Here is a 15,843-nt window from a genome sequence, read left to right on the forward strand (position 1 = left end):
ATCCAGACTTTTCTCTCGCCTAACTCCTCAATGGTGGAATGACCTCCCCATCTCTATCAGAACAACTGACTCACTTCTCCTTCCTTCAAGAAAACCCTAAAAGCTTTCCCCTTTAAGTTCTGCCCTTAACCTAAATGATCTCTGGCTGCAGGTATATTTACCTGGGACCTGGCCCTAGCTTCCACTGTTGCACAATATTATATAGTGTTTTCTGGCGTCTACTCTAAAGCTATTTTCTACTTACACTTGCTTGCCTCACTGCTTTATCAGTGTTTGCACTTGATTTTCCGGTGTACTTTTGCCTGCTACTTTTGCATGCAGATTTATTGTCGCCTACACTCGTTTCCTGTGGCTAATTACTGACTCCCTTGTAAGTCACTTCGGATGAAAGTGACTGCCAAATGAAGAATAAGAAATCCACTTTATTTTGTCATTGTACAGGTTACAATGAAATCTGCTCTCTGCATTTAACACATCCTATTGTATAGGAGCAGTGGGCAGCCGCAGCGCCCGGAGACCAACTACAGTTCTTCTCTCCATTGCCTTGCTCAGGGGCACAGACCGGAGTATTAACCCTAACATGCATGTCTTTATGATGGTGGGAGGAAACCGAAGCACCCAGAGGAAACCCACACAGACACAGGGAGAACATGCAAACTCCACACAGAAAGGATCTGGGACAGCTTGGGGTTCAAACCCAGGACCTTCTTTAAATTATCCTGGGCTGAAACAGTTTGCATGAACAAAACACATTCCATTGTTATTGCTGAGGGACAAACCACGTTTATTTTTACTGAGTGCTGGTTCTTGTTCCAGTCATGCCTGCCCCCAAAAGTATTGATTTCTCTTGCTGTTAAATGAGAGATTGTATATGCTCCCACAGCTGCTTCTCTCAGCACAGGTATACTAAGTAAAATCAGTAAGTTTAAAAAAAAACTCCTATACTTAATCAAATGATGCTTCAGTTCATTCCCATTACTTTTCTTTGTTAGTAAATATAAACATATTGTCGAATTCATTGCCTGAGCCAAACTAGGCTTCCTCAAATGATGTTTGAATGGGGAATGGAGCTCTCTCTTTCCAGACTGCAGTGGTGGATTGGCATCTTGGCCCATCACTCCTTGTGCCATGGGTGACATGAGTGGAAAAGCAATCAACTGTTAGCAAACACAAAAGATGATCTTCAGTGACTCAATAATCTTAAATGCCCGTCCTAGATTGTGATTGGTTGGGGAAACGCAAACACTCTTATTGATTTTTTTTTCTGCCTTTTGTTCCCATGTGGAAATGGCTTTGGCCAGACCTCTCTGCATTGCTGGCACAGACCTGAGACAGAATGAAGAGATGGCAAACCAGACTGGGCATCAATGAGGAGGCAGACTGGCACTAGAGGGCAGTGTGAGATAGACAAGCTTTAAACAAGCGCCTGATGAGGCTATCCATATCATCCATATCATGTGCTTGTAAGAGTGAGAGCAAATGAGAGATAGTTAAAAGGGGGAGGAGTCTGTTGAAAGGCGCAGTTGACCAAAGTTAGTTGTGAATTAATGCTATAGCAGTATTAAGCATGCATTACATATGCATGCATATATATTGAGCATGCATAGAGACAGCAGTATTAAGGACAAACCACAGCTCGCTAACACACACATACACACACACACACACACACACACACACACACACACACACACACACACACACACACACGCCAACTAAGGTCCAGGAAAAACTCGACAAAATGGTGGAAGAAACAGCATACTGCATGGCTATGAAATTACATATCTGTAGCTCTGCATTTCTAATCACAATATTGTCTTTTAAAGTCACTGTAAAATATCCTTTGCGGGACTTTTTTTATCTCACAGTAAGAGGACGTTATGAATCAACTCAGCCTCATGTCTATTGAATTGCTGTCGCACCCATATTCAAAGCCAGCACCTTCTCTTTTGTTATTGCCATATTAAAACATGATGCTACTCTTTTCACATGCGGCTCTTCGCTTCCCACAATGAGCCTGTGACCTAAATTTGTTCCTGAAACAAACTTTTGAGAAACTTGTCCCTGGACGATGAGGAGCCTATTACACAGAGGAGTTGATGGCAAACTTAGGAGTCCGGTGTGTCTGCATGAGGGTCTGTGTGTGTCTGTTAGGTGTGGCAGTGAGCCTGAAGGGGAACACAGGGTCTCAGACAGGTGTCACCTTACATCAGCTCAGTCTTGTGGATTTCAGCGATCCGGCGCTCCAGACGCTCTGAGTGTTTGGGGAAGAACTGGAACTTGGAGCTGTAGCCCTCCGGGTGTTTCCCAGGGTCGTAGTCTCCGATCTCAGCTGGAAAATAGAAGAAGAGGTGAAACAGCAACGTAAGGCTAACTTTCCACGATTCAGGAGGATGGACATGGTAGTTAAGAACTTGAAAGCTGTATTTCAAGGGAGTCGTCACGCTTCTCTATGCGGAGGACCCATAGTTAGCATTTGGCCTTGCACCCCCAAAACAGACAGCACAGCAAATATATGGCAGATACGGCAAAAAATATGGGATTCATTTTTCAGAAGGATGCCAGGGATCCTTGAGGTCCAACAAACCCTACTCCATATATAATTTTAGTCTTGAGAGTCTAATCTATAAATACAGAGTAGTTCCCCTGTTGAAATACTATTGTCCAACCGTTCACTTCATCGATATAATGAATAATACATTTCAATGAGTTTTTTCACCTGAAAAATTGTCACTATGTATTATTTTTTTGATACAAGCAATGACAATATGTATCTGCGGGCCATGGATTTTACGTGTATTTTGTTACCCTTAATGTCTTTTTTCTTACATTTGTCTTGGTGATAAACATTATTGTGACACAGATCTGTATTTTCAATTGAGGAAGTTCTTAAAACCTAATTTTTTATTCCAGGGTCCTCCTTATCAAACTCCTTATCAAAATATATGAATACACCCAAGATTAAAACGGTTAAATACATTTTGGACTGCATCTTCAAAATATGTTTTAGCATCATCTGTACCTGTTGTACCTAGAACACAACACAAGGGAAATAACTACAATTGCAATATGTATTTGATATTCCATCTCATTTCATGGGATTCAGTCTGAACCTCTTTAGCATGAGACACTATTTCCAATAGTCAATAACAGCAACCAAAAAAATAACAAGATAAAATGCGTCACCCATTCTCATATAACTTGACTGAGTGAGGAAATGAATTCCCAAAAGCACCAGTGTATGCAACGCCATTTTGAAAATGAGATGCTCAGACTCTGCCAGGAATGAAAATCTGGCAGGTACTGTCATTACTGAGCTGGATATGATCCATCAATCCAAGAAAATTATCATATACGTCATCGATATGTATTTTTAGCCAGCTTCTGTACACAAGGAAAAATTCTGTACATACAGAAAAATTCTATGTATGTACGTATGTTCGTCCATCCATCTGTCCCTCTATCTTTTTTTTTTTGTGGATTCCCCCCCCCCTTTTTCTCACCAATTGTATCCGGCCAATTATCCCACTCTTCCGAGCTGTCCTGGCTGCTGCTCCACCCCCTCTGCTAATCCGGGGAGGGCTGCAGACTACCACATGCTTCCTCCGATACATGGGAAGTCGCCAGCCGCTTCTTTTCACCTGACAGTGAGGAGTTTCGCCAGGGGACGTAGTGCATGGGAGGATCACGCTATTCTCCCCAGCTCCGCCTACCCCCTGAACAGGTGCCCCAACTGACCAGAGGAGGCGCTAGCGCAGCGACCAGGACACATACCCACATCCGGCTTACCACTCGCAGACATGGCCAATTGTGTCTGTAGGGACGCTCGACCAAGCTGGAGGTAACACAGGGATTCGAACCGGCAATCCCCATGTTGACAGGCAATGGAATAGACTGCTACACTACCTGGATGCCCATCCATCTATCTATCTATCTATCTATCTATCTATCTATCTATCTATCTATCTATCTATCTATCTATCTATCTATCTATCTATCTATCTATCTATCTATCTATCTATCTATCTTTCTATCTATCTATCTATCTATCTATCTATCTATCTATCTATCCATCCATCCATTCATCCAAAATGGGCCTTAACAGCACAGATGTCACAGAGGACATTTGAAAAAGGGATAAGGAAAATCATGGGCTGGGAATGGTCATGGAATTCCCCCCCCCCATTGAGATGTCTACCTTTTTTTTCTTCATCGTGACGTCTCAAAACCAAATGAGTCAGCGAGTGAAGGACAGCCTGTCCTGCTCACTTCATTCATTCAGATTCAGTTCAACAGTTCCAGCTGCTCCCGGCGTCAGGAGGGAGCCCGATAGTGACGCAGCATATTTTATCCATACCCTTAGTCGCATCAAACCCATTTGTCTTTTTCATTGTTATGTTTTCAAGTGGAGGTGAAAAAATCCCATGTAAAAGTGTTGTGTGAAGCCCTTCCCTGTTGTCGGTACAGACACGGTGGGGCAAACAGAGGTATTTAAATTCTTGGAGCAACTGAGAGAGAAAAGGCTGCAAAGCTGGCTGGAAAGCAGGCGGGTAGCATGACAAGGGAACTATTCCTTAATGCGGCGCCGCTACCTGAATGCGAATGAGCTTGGCAACCAAAGGGGCCCTGCTGTCAAATGAAAACCTAGCACCACTCAGGGAGGGGAAATAACAGAATTTTTTTTTTACTGATTTCTCTCATTCGATTCCCCTGCATCGCCGAGATGACAAACGCCGTAAACTAGGTTTCACGCCTCCTGGAAAAGGGTGATTAAAATTACTCGGCGAGTGAATTATTTTTGATTCAAGAGAAACGAGGAGTTACGAGGTTTTCGTGTGGCAATACCGAAGGGCATTAGTCTGCACTGGTGGTCTGAGCACACTCACCCTGTGTTTTACTCACACATCTACTATAACCCTGAGTGGAGGTAACGCAGAGACACACACACACACACAAGTTTTCTTTCATACGTGCAAAAATAGAAGTCAAATATACAAGAGCACATATGTGACAAAATACATACATACATTCACACCCCCCCCTGCTTTCACGCTCGCTTTCGAACACACAAACACACAGACAGAAATTTGGATGTAAAGGTGTTACAGCTGAATCATTTTAGTCGATAGTCCAAGGTCAAACAGAAGTATTATGTATGAGAAGCCGGTCGGGGGCCTTTCCGCTTTCATCATAGCTGTGGCACAGCTATGATGTGATACTCATAAATACATAGGCCTATATGGGTGTATTTGTGAAGATCGCGTGCCGATGAAAACACATTCTTGCCCCACTAAGGCAATTTACATAAATCTGGTTAATTTTATATCATCCCTGGGTATACTCAGGGTTGCTGTGGGATCAGTTTGCAATACTAGCTGGCTATTGAACCTGCAACTCCCCCCCCCCCTTTTCTCCCTAATTGTATCCAGTCAATTACCCCACTCTTCCGAGCCGTCCTGGTCACTGCTCCACCCCCTCTGCTGAGCCAGGGAGGGCTGCAGACTACCACATGCCTCCACCGATACATGTGGAGTCACCAGCCGCTTCTTTTCACCTGACAGTGAGGAGTTTCAGCAGGGGGATGTAGTGCGTGGGAGGATCACGCTATTCCTCCCAGCTCTCCCTTCCCCCCGAACAGGCGCCCCGACCGACCAGAGGAGGCGCTAGTGCAGCGACCAGGACACATACCCACATACGGCTTTCCACCAGCAGACACGGCCATTTGTGTTTGTAGGGATGCCCAACCAAGTTGGAGGTAACATGGGGATTCGAACCGGCGAGCCCCATGTTGGTAGGCAACGGAATAGACCGCTACACTACCCGGACGCCCCGAACCTGCAACTCTTCCAACTACGCAATAGACTCCCTCATACCAGCCAACATGCATCCCATAACCTGCATTGGTACATGCATCCATGTATACATTTGGTGTTCCCGTTCAAATGAACATGTCGGCCATTAGCCAACACGCATTATCATCGCAGCATTAAAATTCCATGATAAAACTGGGTGGAAAATAGGTACACTGCCTCTTCCTCTACTACTACCAACTGTTACTACTTTTACTCTGTTGACTATAATTACTACTAACACTTTTGATAATAACACCATTCATTATTACCATCATTGCCAATCTGCATGAAAAATTCACCTTGTAGTATGTAGGCAGCCAACAAAGCAGCATCAGATGTCTTGCACAGGAGACGGCCATGGTACAGATCCCTCTTGATCTGGAGGAAGACGAGATATCTGTGGAGTGGAAGGCACACGAGTACTGATTGCGGTCATTATCATATAGATAGAGGTGACACCAAGAGAACCTTGTTTTCCTTTTCCTGACAACGCCTACTGAAAACGTTCACAACCTAACATGTCCCTTGTGCCATACGACTCAAATGCTACAGACACGGTCTGGACCTTCTTTTAAGAGTTTTAAAGAAGAGGGCTTGAATATTTGGCAAATAAGGGCCTGAGGGCTAGTTTTGGTTATGTGTGTGTGTGTGTGTGTTTGCTGCATCGATACCCCAGAGACCAACATTTCGCCTTAACAGCAGCAAAACTCACACACACACACACACATGCACACCTGGAGATTGTGTCCTCCTGATCTGTTATCTCCTCCACTAAATTGAGGACTGTCTGTTTCATAATAGCCACGCTGACGGCAGATCCAGCTTTGTTTTGAGACGGCGATAAACTGAAGGACTCGAAACTCAAATGGTTACACTTATCAGAGTCATCAGAGAAGCTCACAGGTCAAAATCATAATTTCAATGCCGCTCAAACCAAGGGCGCTGCAACACAAATATCATAAAAATAAGGAAAACCATCATTTGGACATTTTTTAACTGATAACTGAGTTTGATACAAAACGAGTGTCAAATGCTATGTACTGAAGGACACGTACTGCCCCAGAGCAGGGACCGAATGTACTGACTTGATTCATTATGCTGTTGCACACAGTGATACCACAAAGCTTTGAGGCTGGGAAGAATCAGATGGTATGTGTGTTGAATGATAAGTGCAGAATTGCACATACTAAATGAGCTCCATTATACTGCTGCATCCGCCAATACTACAAGGATCAATATGCATGAAAACAAAAATCACCAACAGACAAGTCTGACATTGAATCATTCACATGTGGACCAGGATAACTAAACTCATGTTAAACAGTTGGTGAAGCGGCCACTCAGAAGGCAGTACAAGTTTGGCGAATGGCAAATATGATGCTGACTTCATATGTCAGACTTTTGATTGATCTTGTTTCCAAATAACACAATATTAAACAAAATAAACAACAGAAATAATGGATAAAAAGTTCCATCCATCCATTATTCAAGCCGCTTATCCCAATTAGGGTCGCGGAGATGCTGGAGCCTATCCCTGCAGTCATTGGGCAGCAGGTGAGGAAACACCCTGGATAGGCCGCCAGTCCACCACAGGGCCGAACATTCACACTTAGGGACAATTTAGGACGGCCGATTCACCTGACCTACATGTCTTTGGACTGTGGGAGGAAACCAGAGCACCCGGAGGAAACCCACACAGACACGGGGAGAACATGCAAACTCCACACAGAGGACGACCCGGGACGACTCCCAAGGTTGCACAACCCCAGGGTTCGAACCTAGGACCTTCTTGCTGTGAGGTGACCGTGCTATCCACTGCGCCACCATGCCGCCCTGGATAAAAAGTTTTTCAACAAATTGCTCAGAGCTGGCAACACTTTGGTTTAATTAGTTCGCAAACAAACTAATCAATATTTTAAACTTTAGAAGAAAAGAAAGAAAGAAAGCCACTTTATTTGACATTGTATTCTTACAACGAACTTGTACTATGCATTTATCCCATCCTATTGTATAGGAGCAGTGGTCAGCTGCAGCACCTGAAGACGACCTCAGTTCTTGTTTCCACTGCCTTGCTCAGGGGCACAGACAGGAGTATTAACCCTAGCATGCATGTCTTTCTGATGGTGGGAGGAAACCGGAGCACCTGGAGGAAACCCACACAGACACGAGAAGAACATGCAAACTCCACACAGAAAGGACCTGGGACGGCCCGGGGTTCGAACCCAGGACCTTCTTGCTGTGAGGCAACAGTGCTAACCACTGGGCCACCGTGCTGCCAGTATATTGCAGTGTACTGGTACTCAGTTTTACTGCAGTGTTTAAAGCTGTTATGAGCAGTTTCGTTTACTGCTGGGCCCTGTGAGTAAAAGTGGTAGTGTTTTGCAGAGGAATGACTTCCTTTTGCATATGCATTGCTTCTTGTAACAAAGATCTACAATCTGCCTCTGGTAACTCCTGCATTTGCTATGAAGAGAAGAGTGTGAGATGTAGTGTTTTTGTTTTTTATTTTTAAAAATGGGTGTTTGCAAGCTATACGGCAATGAGGTACTATATCTTCTAATTATGGCCATGTATCCTGTCTGTGTGCCATATTTTGCTGGGAATCTGAACCACAGATTAACATCTGAAATTATTGTATAGCAATATTTGATTCTTATCGCAGACGGTCTCATCTGCTTATGTCGGTGACAGAGAGGCAAAATTAAATTGAAATTAAAGTATAGGTGGAAAAACTCATATCAGCTTTAAGCAAGCTATAAATAAATATCCAATATGTCAAGGCAGCATTGACTGAGTACACCAGCTCTCTGCTGGACTGTTGAATGCACAGCGTGAATCAGAGGAACTGATGTACCAGAAAGTTAAACCACTCAAAATCCTTGAAGTACGGGAAATACTCAAAAGGACTGAACGTTTGACTCATTGAGACATCTTAACTTTAATCCATTGATTCAGCATGGAGGATCTAACCATCGAGCACTATTCTCAGCAAGAAGTTGGATTTCCAGAAAACACTGTGACACCACTGTTTTACCTCACTCGTGTTTTTCCTCTGCATTGTGCACTATGCAGTGTGACTGCAAACACAAACTATAGGGACCTTTGGGGATAGCCTTTGTCCCTGAGAAAGTTATATATGGGGGGGGGGTAAACAAAAGCTTGAGACTGCTCTCACTGAGCACCATTTAGTCACGCTTAGACCTGAGCCATCTGACAATCATATCAATAACCACATAATTTGCATCCATCACGATTTGGATGTTAATGCTGTATTATCACTTGCAATTCATAAATACATCTTCTCCACACCCGGGGCAATAATATTAACATGCGCTTCATTTATAGCATCAACACCTCCCTGAAACCAAGTAACTTGCATGAGGGCAGTTTGTCTCTGATATTTCTCTGTGAATGGTGGGAAAATGAATGAATCTGTGCATTAGTGAAGGTGGTGTTAGGACATTCAAAGTTTGAGTTAATATTCAACTGAAGGATGTTCACGAGAGACCTAAATCATCGGCATTGCACCATCAATTTTTTCTGGTTGCCAAAAACTGCTAAAGCTGTCAACTTCAGCAGATGGAGAGATCACTGAAAAGGTCGGAAGTATTCCTTTCGGAATAAGTTTATACCTAAAACTCATCAATGTCAAGCGTCCCTCCATCCCTTTTCTCCCCAATTGTATCTGGCCAATACCCCACTCTTCCGAGTTGTCCTGGTCATTGCTCCACCCCCTCTGCTGATCCGGGAGTCATCAGCTGCTTCTTTTCACCTGACAGTGAGAAGTTTCTCCAGGGGGATGTAGCATGTGGGAGGATCACGCTATTCCCCCCAGTCCCTCCTCCCCCCGCAAACAGGCGCCCCAACCGACCAGAGGAGGCACTAGTGCAGCGACTAGGACACATACCCACATCCGGCTTTCCACCCGCAGACACGGCCAATTGTGTCTGTAGGGACGCCCGACCAAGCCAGAGGTAACATGGGGATTCGAACCGGCGATCCCCGTGTTGGTAGGCAATGGAATAGACTGCCACACTACCCGGACGCCCCAAGCGTTCTTAATACATCCTCAGTGCCATGAGCTGGGAACGTGGGTTAGGACACCTCTCTTGCTCTCATAAATACTGGTGAACATTAAGAGACCTTTCCTTGGAAAGGAAGGTTATGCTCTCGCTACCATTAGTAAAAGTAGGACCAAAAAAAAAAAAAAGCTTCATTCTGAGGATTTTTGGGCAGTTAGGACTAATTTCCTATACAGAGACACTTGATAGCTACTGGCCCAGATTTCAGTACTCTCACCCAGAATTCATTTCACAAGCCTTTGATCCTGCATCGCTCCCAGCAGCAAAGCAATAAATAGTAAAGCAGTATCAAGAATCACTTTAAACGCCATAGAGGAGCCAGGGTGTGTGGGGATATGGAGAGGCCAAGGTGTCAATCCATAAGTGTGTTTTTGTGTCTGTCAATGTGAATTTTTGTGGGCTTCTCGTGCAAGAGATAATTTGTGCCATTGTATCCTTGTGTGTGTACAAGTGTGTACGTGCAAGTGCGTGTGTGAGTATTTGATTGTGCAGTTGAAGCAGATGGTGGAGGATGGCTAAGCTCTCCTCTTGCTGGAGGTCTGAGAGGATGAGAAGTGCTTGGATGTGGAAAAGAGATTTCATTGCAAGACAGCTGGCTGAGGGTTATGATTCTTGGGGATATGTGTGCCCGGTAACGGCTCTGGCTTACTCCTCACAGCTATTTGTCTGGCTGTCAAATATGTCACACGTGAGATGGTAGCGGTGCAAGGCATCCTGACACTGCAGCTTATTAAAAAAAAAAAGGATGCTCAATACCCATGCTAGATTGAAGCTCTTTTAATGATAATGTCAGCATCCTGACATCATAATGAAAATGAAGCAGCACACTCTCTTCCATGCTGGCATCTCCATCCATTCATTTTAATGGTGCTTGAAAAGTAGAAATAGGGTAAGCACTCATAGGATGTCTGTTTTCATTGTCAGCTGTACCACAGGAGGTTGCAGAAGAAGAGCGGGTGTTCTGTAGTCTAATAATTGAAATTAACAACATAATTTTTTTTTTAAATTGATCCCTTCTAAAACTGTCCAGTTCTACTGAGTCTAATACAAGTAATGTTTTTAATTCATATTCATCACAGGGCATGGTATTCTGAGATTATATATCATTATATAGCTATTCTGGGGTTCATGTTGACTTGCATTGTGCATGCGATGATATTGTCTCGCAAAACATGTGCCGCTTTCTTTTAGCCATTCCTGATAAAGCATATTTTGAATCTATATTTATCTGTATTTCTTTTGGTAAAGCCCTCTGTGACGAACATAATAATGAAGAAATAACAAAGAAATCTCTCTGATTTATCATGGACTAGAGGCCTTTCAGTCCACCCATAACCATTTCAATCAGTGTTCTGTGTCTTGTGATGTATGAGGGCTAAAAGGGACTGCGGTGAGGAGAATTGTTTGACTTGCGTAGTACATTGTAGAGCAGAAATTAACGAGGCATTCATCGAGAAATGACGGATTTATCAGCAAGAAAAAGATGTCAGCTGATGCGGAGATTTCATCGACAGCATTTCTTTTTTTTTCTTGTTTGGTTGTTCGCCTTGTCTCTTGTTATCGTCTTTTAATTAGTGGGCTGAGTTCTTCCCACTCTTTATTCCACAGTTTTGACACCTATCTACTTCTGCACATGTTCACCTAGATGCCTCCTTTAAGCTTCAAAGTGTTGAGCTTCTTTAGGAGAGGTGTGTAGCACCCTTCTCACTGACATCTTTCAAGGTTCAAGGTTATCTTTAGCCTATATAGTGTTTGAGAATTTCAACTGTTAATTCAGATTTTCCCATATCTGAGATGAGCGTTGGAATGCTTTTCACATTTTTCTAAACTACGATTGCTCTGGCACTTTTTACACTGAATAAACACAACAAAATTAACACATCAAAATATTCAACTCTCCATGGTGTTTCCCACAACGTAATCAATTTATAGGATTCGAGTAATGAGCGTTTGCTTGAAACCCATTGTCCCAACACTCTAACAGCCAGCTGAGCCTTTCAGCCAATCAGCTTCCGATATGCAAAATAGCTTCGAGGGAAATTTTACTGATGGTTTTGTGTATGTGCAATCAGTCCTGATGAGTAATGTAGTCAACTAAAGCAATAAAGTCCTCACTGTGCACTATATTGACAAGAGAAATTTGCGTTGCCCTGCTCACAGTGTCTTTCCCACAGCACCTACACGTACCAGAGTGCATTGCGCTTCAGCCTCTGTATCATAGTCCAGAAAATCCTCTGCATGAGTTTTGTGGAATGTCATTTCCACCAGTTTAGCCAAGAGAATGAAGATGTATTTTTTTGAACAGCATCTTTATTAAGTTTAGAGTATTAGAAACCCTGTTAGGTTGTTCTTTTCAAGCCGCCAAATGATTTCATGCCACGTCACGTGGCAGCTGGAAGAAAAATTGGTTTCACTGCCGCTCCAGAAACGCAAAAACAATCGGGAACAACTACGGGTGTTTTATGTGCTATCCTTTTTGCAGATGGGCAGAGATAAGGTTAAAAAAAATTGGCGAATTTACCCTTTAACTGCAGCTTTAACTCCAAAAGCTTTACTAGTCGTTCTATTCCACCGCTGCTTGTCTGCTGTCAATGTTTCACACTATTTTACTCCTTCATACTCTTTTATGCCCTTTTCACAGTATTTTACCCCTTTATATATTCCTTCGTACTCATTTATACTCCTCAAACACATTTTTACTCCTTGATACTCATTCACTCCATTGCACTCCTTTATATGTTTGTTTTACATTTCAACAATTCCCTGATACACTACAATACTTCATAAGTTGTTGTACTTTTTTACTTCAGCATACTTTCTGCTACAAATTCCATTCAAACTTTGTAAAGTTCAACTACTTTAGCCATGTATCTCACTGTTCTGAGTGGCTGCTTCAACTCCCATAGCTTCAGCAGTCCTTGCACTGGATTTAGTGTTTGAACATTTCAAGCTTTGTACTTTTTTTTATCCTCTTTTATACCTTTTTAATTCGTTGACTTACTTAATTCCACATACCTTCATCTTAAAACATTCTAACTTTAAAATATTCAGCTACTTTGGCAGTTTGTCTCGTGGTACGGAGTGGTTGCCTCGACTCCTGGAGCTTTAGCTGTCATTCGATTCCAATCCATGAACTTCACAGACTTGCACTGGTTTTCTCCGTTCAACATTTTACATACTATTTTACTTTCTATATCAAACACAATGTTAAATGAAGTGTTATACTCATTTACTTTAGCTCGTTGACTTTGGTGACTTTCAGTTACAAACTTCATCTAATGAGTTTCAGATACTTTGGTTGTGTATCTCACTATTCTGAGTGGCGGCTTCAACTCCTACAGCTTTAGCTGTCATTCCATTCCACTCTATGAACTTCACCCTGGGCATAACCACGCCTTCTTTTTGGGGGGGGGTCATGCCCCCCACATTTTGAGAAATTACCAATCTGTACCTCCAATACACAGTAGAAAACATGAAAGCCACTATATTCGACATTGTATTCTTACAACGAATTGTAGTCTTACAATGAATTTGTTCTCTGCATTTAACCCATCTATTGCAAAGGAGCAGTGGGCAGCTGCAGCACCTGGGGACCAACTCCAGTTCTTCTTTCCATTGCCTTGCTCAGGGGCACAGACAGGAGTATTAACCCTAACATGCATGTCTTTTTGATGGTGGGAGGAAACCGGAGCACCCGGAGGAAACCCACGCAGACACAGGGAGAACATGCAAACTCCACACAGAAAGGACCTGGGACGATCTGGGGTTCGGACCCAAGACCTTCTTGCTGTGAGGCAACAGAGCTAACCACTGGGTTACCGTGCTGCCCCATGCATGTTAAATATGTCCTCCTTTTATATACCCTGTCAGTGGATCTATCTCGTTATTTCCAATTTATTTTCTATTTATTTCTGTTTGTTAAGGAAAACATAAGTGTGTGACACACCCCCCCCCCCACACACACACACACGTACACTTGGTTGCACCCATCTAGCACACAACTCGGTTGTCTGATTGTTGTTGCTATTAATGTTCGCCAAAGAAGCTCAGAATCAGATCTAACGTTCTAATCCACCTCATGTCGTTCTGTGCTGTGATGGTAATCTGATGGGTTTTTTTCTTTTCTTTCTTTTGGTCAGTCAGTGGAGGTGAACAAATGGAAGAAGTAGTTACCTAAAAAGTAGAGAAAGTAGGACTGGCAGCCAAACATACTTTTTTTTTCAGACAGCAATTTACTAGATGCCTAAATAGGTAATGTTAGCTTAGTAGATAAGGCAATAGTTAACTATATAGCTAGCTAACAGCATGATAACATTAAAGCAAACAAAACTAGTAATGCAAGCAGAATATTCAGTGTATCACATTAAAATGATCAAAGTCAGTCATTTTCCTTTTGGTAAAATAATGGTGTCTGATCCCAACGCAGGCAACACAGAGAGACGGGGAGAGGGAGAGGCATGCTGAAAGCAGTGGCCAGACAGGGATATGCTCTGGACATACAGATCAGGTGAGAAATTAGAATACGAGACTAAACAGCTTGATAACATTAGTTTTGACCTAGGCCTACATGTCAGCCGTAAATAAAACTAGTAATAAAAGCAAAATATTCAAATTATAGTGATCATCAAGGTCAGTCACTATTCTTCTGGTAAAATAATGATATCTGGCCACAATACATGTCCTCAAAACTGTTTTCTAAGTGTGCGAATTTTCATATATAAATATCATAGAATTGTGGGAAATGCGCTTAAAAAAAGCAGGGAGAGGGCTCTCATTTGGGACACCCCCCCCCCCCCGCCCCAATGTCTATACCATGGTTTCGCCCTTGAACTTCACAGACTTGCACTGGTTTTCTTCTTCCAGTATTTCACACCCTCTTTTGCCAGTATATCCTGCAATCCTTCACAAATGCATAGACTCATGTTCTTCCAGAAACTTTTTAAGCTGTGAACTTTTGTCAAACTTTGAAATATTCAGCTAGTTCAGCTGTCTACATGATCTGATTGGCTGTATCAACTCCTATGGCCTTAGCAGGCAATACACTGGCTATGTTCTTTCAACATATCTAATTATTCTAATTTCTTTGTCTTCATTTATACCGTTTTAATTTGTAGACTTACTTCCACAAACAGTCCTTGAACTGATGACGGCTATGCGCTGGGGGAGCGCAAAGGATTATGGGACTGTTACGTTCAACGTTCAGATCGTTGTTTTATGGTTGTGGCTAGATGGGGTACAGCCACGGACGGAAATGATGCAAAATCTCGCTGGGCGTATTTCGTTGCTATGGTGCTAGCTAGCCTAGTTAACCTCCCGAGAGACATGGCGGCAAATTCAGAAGAAGCCCACGAAGGCTATTTTAACAGTTTCCTTTCGCGTAGATCTTTTGAGGAGATTTAAAAAAAAATATGAGGACGACACACTGGCAAAATTTGTTGTCTGACTCTGGCTGAACCATGCAAGATATGGCAGTATGTGTAGATAACGGATGGTAATCAATGTAGAACTGTTTTACTTCGAAAGATCGCATTATATAACTTTAGCAACAACCGTAGGAGACTGTTACTGACTGACTGACTGTAGGACCGTGACTTAGGGGAAGCTATTGTTCAGCAACCATGGGGAGGTGCAGAATAAAGGAGTATTGCTGGGGTCGTGCGATGTATGGGACAATGGCACTGCCATTCCTAATTAATCCTTGCTTCTCCTTTCCCATCAGTTCCGTTTGGTTGTGACGGAGTGTTAACACTAAACAGCACTCTCGGGGTTGTGCGGTATATGGGACATGAGAGTTGTATATAAGAGATCTCTATCTCTCATTCTTCCACACTGGCTCGCCACACTTCATTCTTAACTCTAAAATGTTCGGATATTTCCAGCGTTGCCTGGTCACGAAAAAAATGTTCAGC

At 42.9% G+C, this 15,843-nt stretch overlaps 1 protein-coding gene across 1 annotated transcript in view; it reads right to left on the minus strand.

Moving 5' to 3' along the window:
* Positions 1–15,843, minus strand: part of frmd5b (FERM domain containing 5b) — a 140,378-nt gene that overhangs the window by 12,563 nt on the left and 111,972 nt on the right. Inside the window, exons 5-6 of the mRNA XM_056278876.1 lie at positions 6,152–6,249; positions 2,209–2,332 (exon numbers count right to left, since the gene is read on the minus strand). Coding sequence (XP_056134851.1) covers positions 2,209–2,332; positions 6,152–6,249 — 222 coding nt within the window. The remainder of the gene's footprint in view (positions 1–2,208; positions 2,333–6,151; positions 6,250–15,843) is intronic.

The sequence above is a fragment of the Lampris incognitus genome, chromosome 4 (genome assembly GCF_029633865.1).
Source record: "Lampris incognitus isolate fLamInc1 chromosome 4, fLamInc1.hap2, whole genome shotgun sequence".
NCBI lineage: Eukaryota > Metazoa > Chordata > Actinopteri > Lampriformes > Lampridae > Lampris > Lampris incognitus.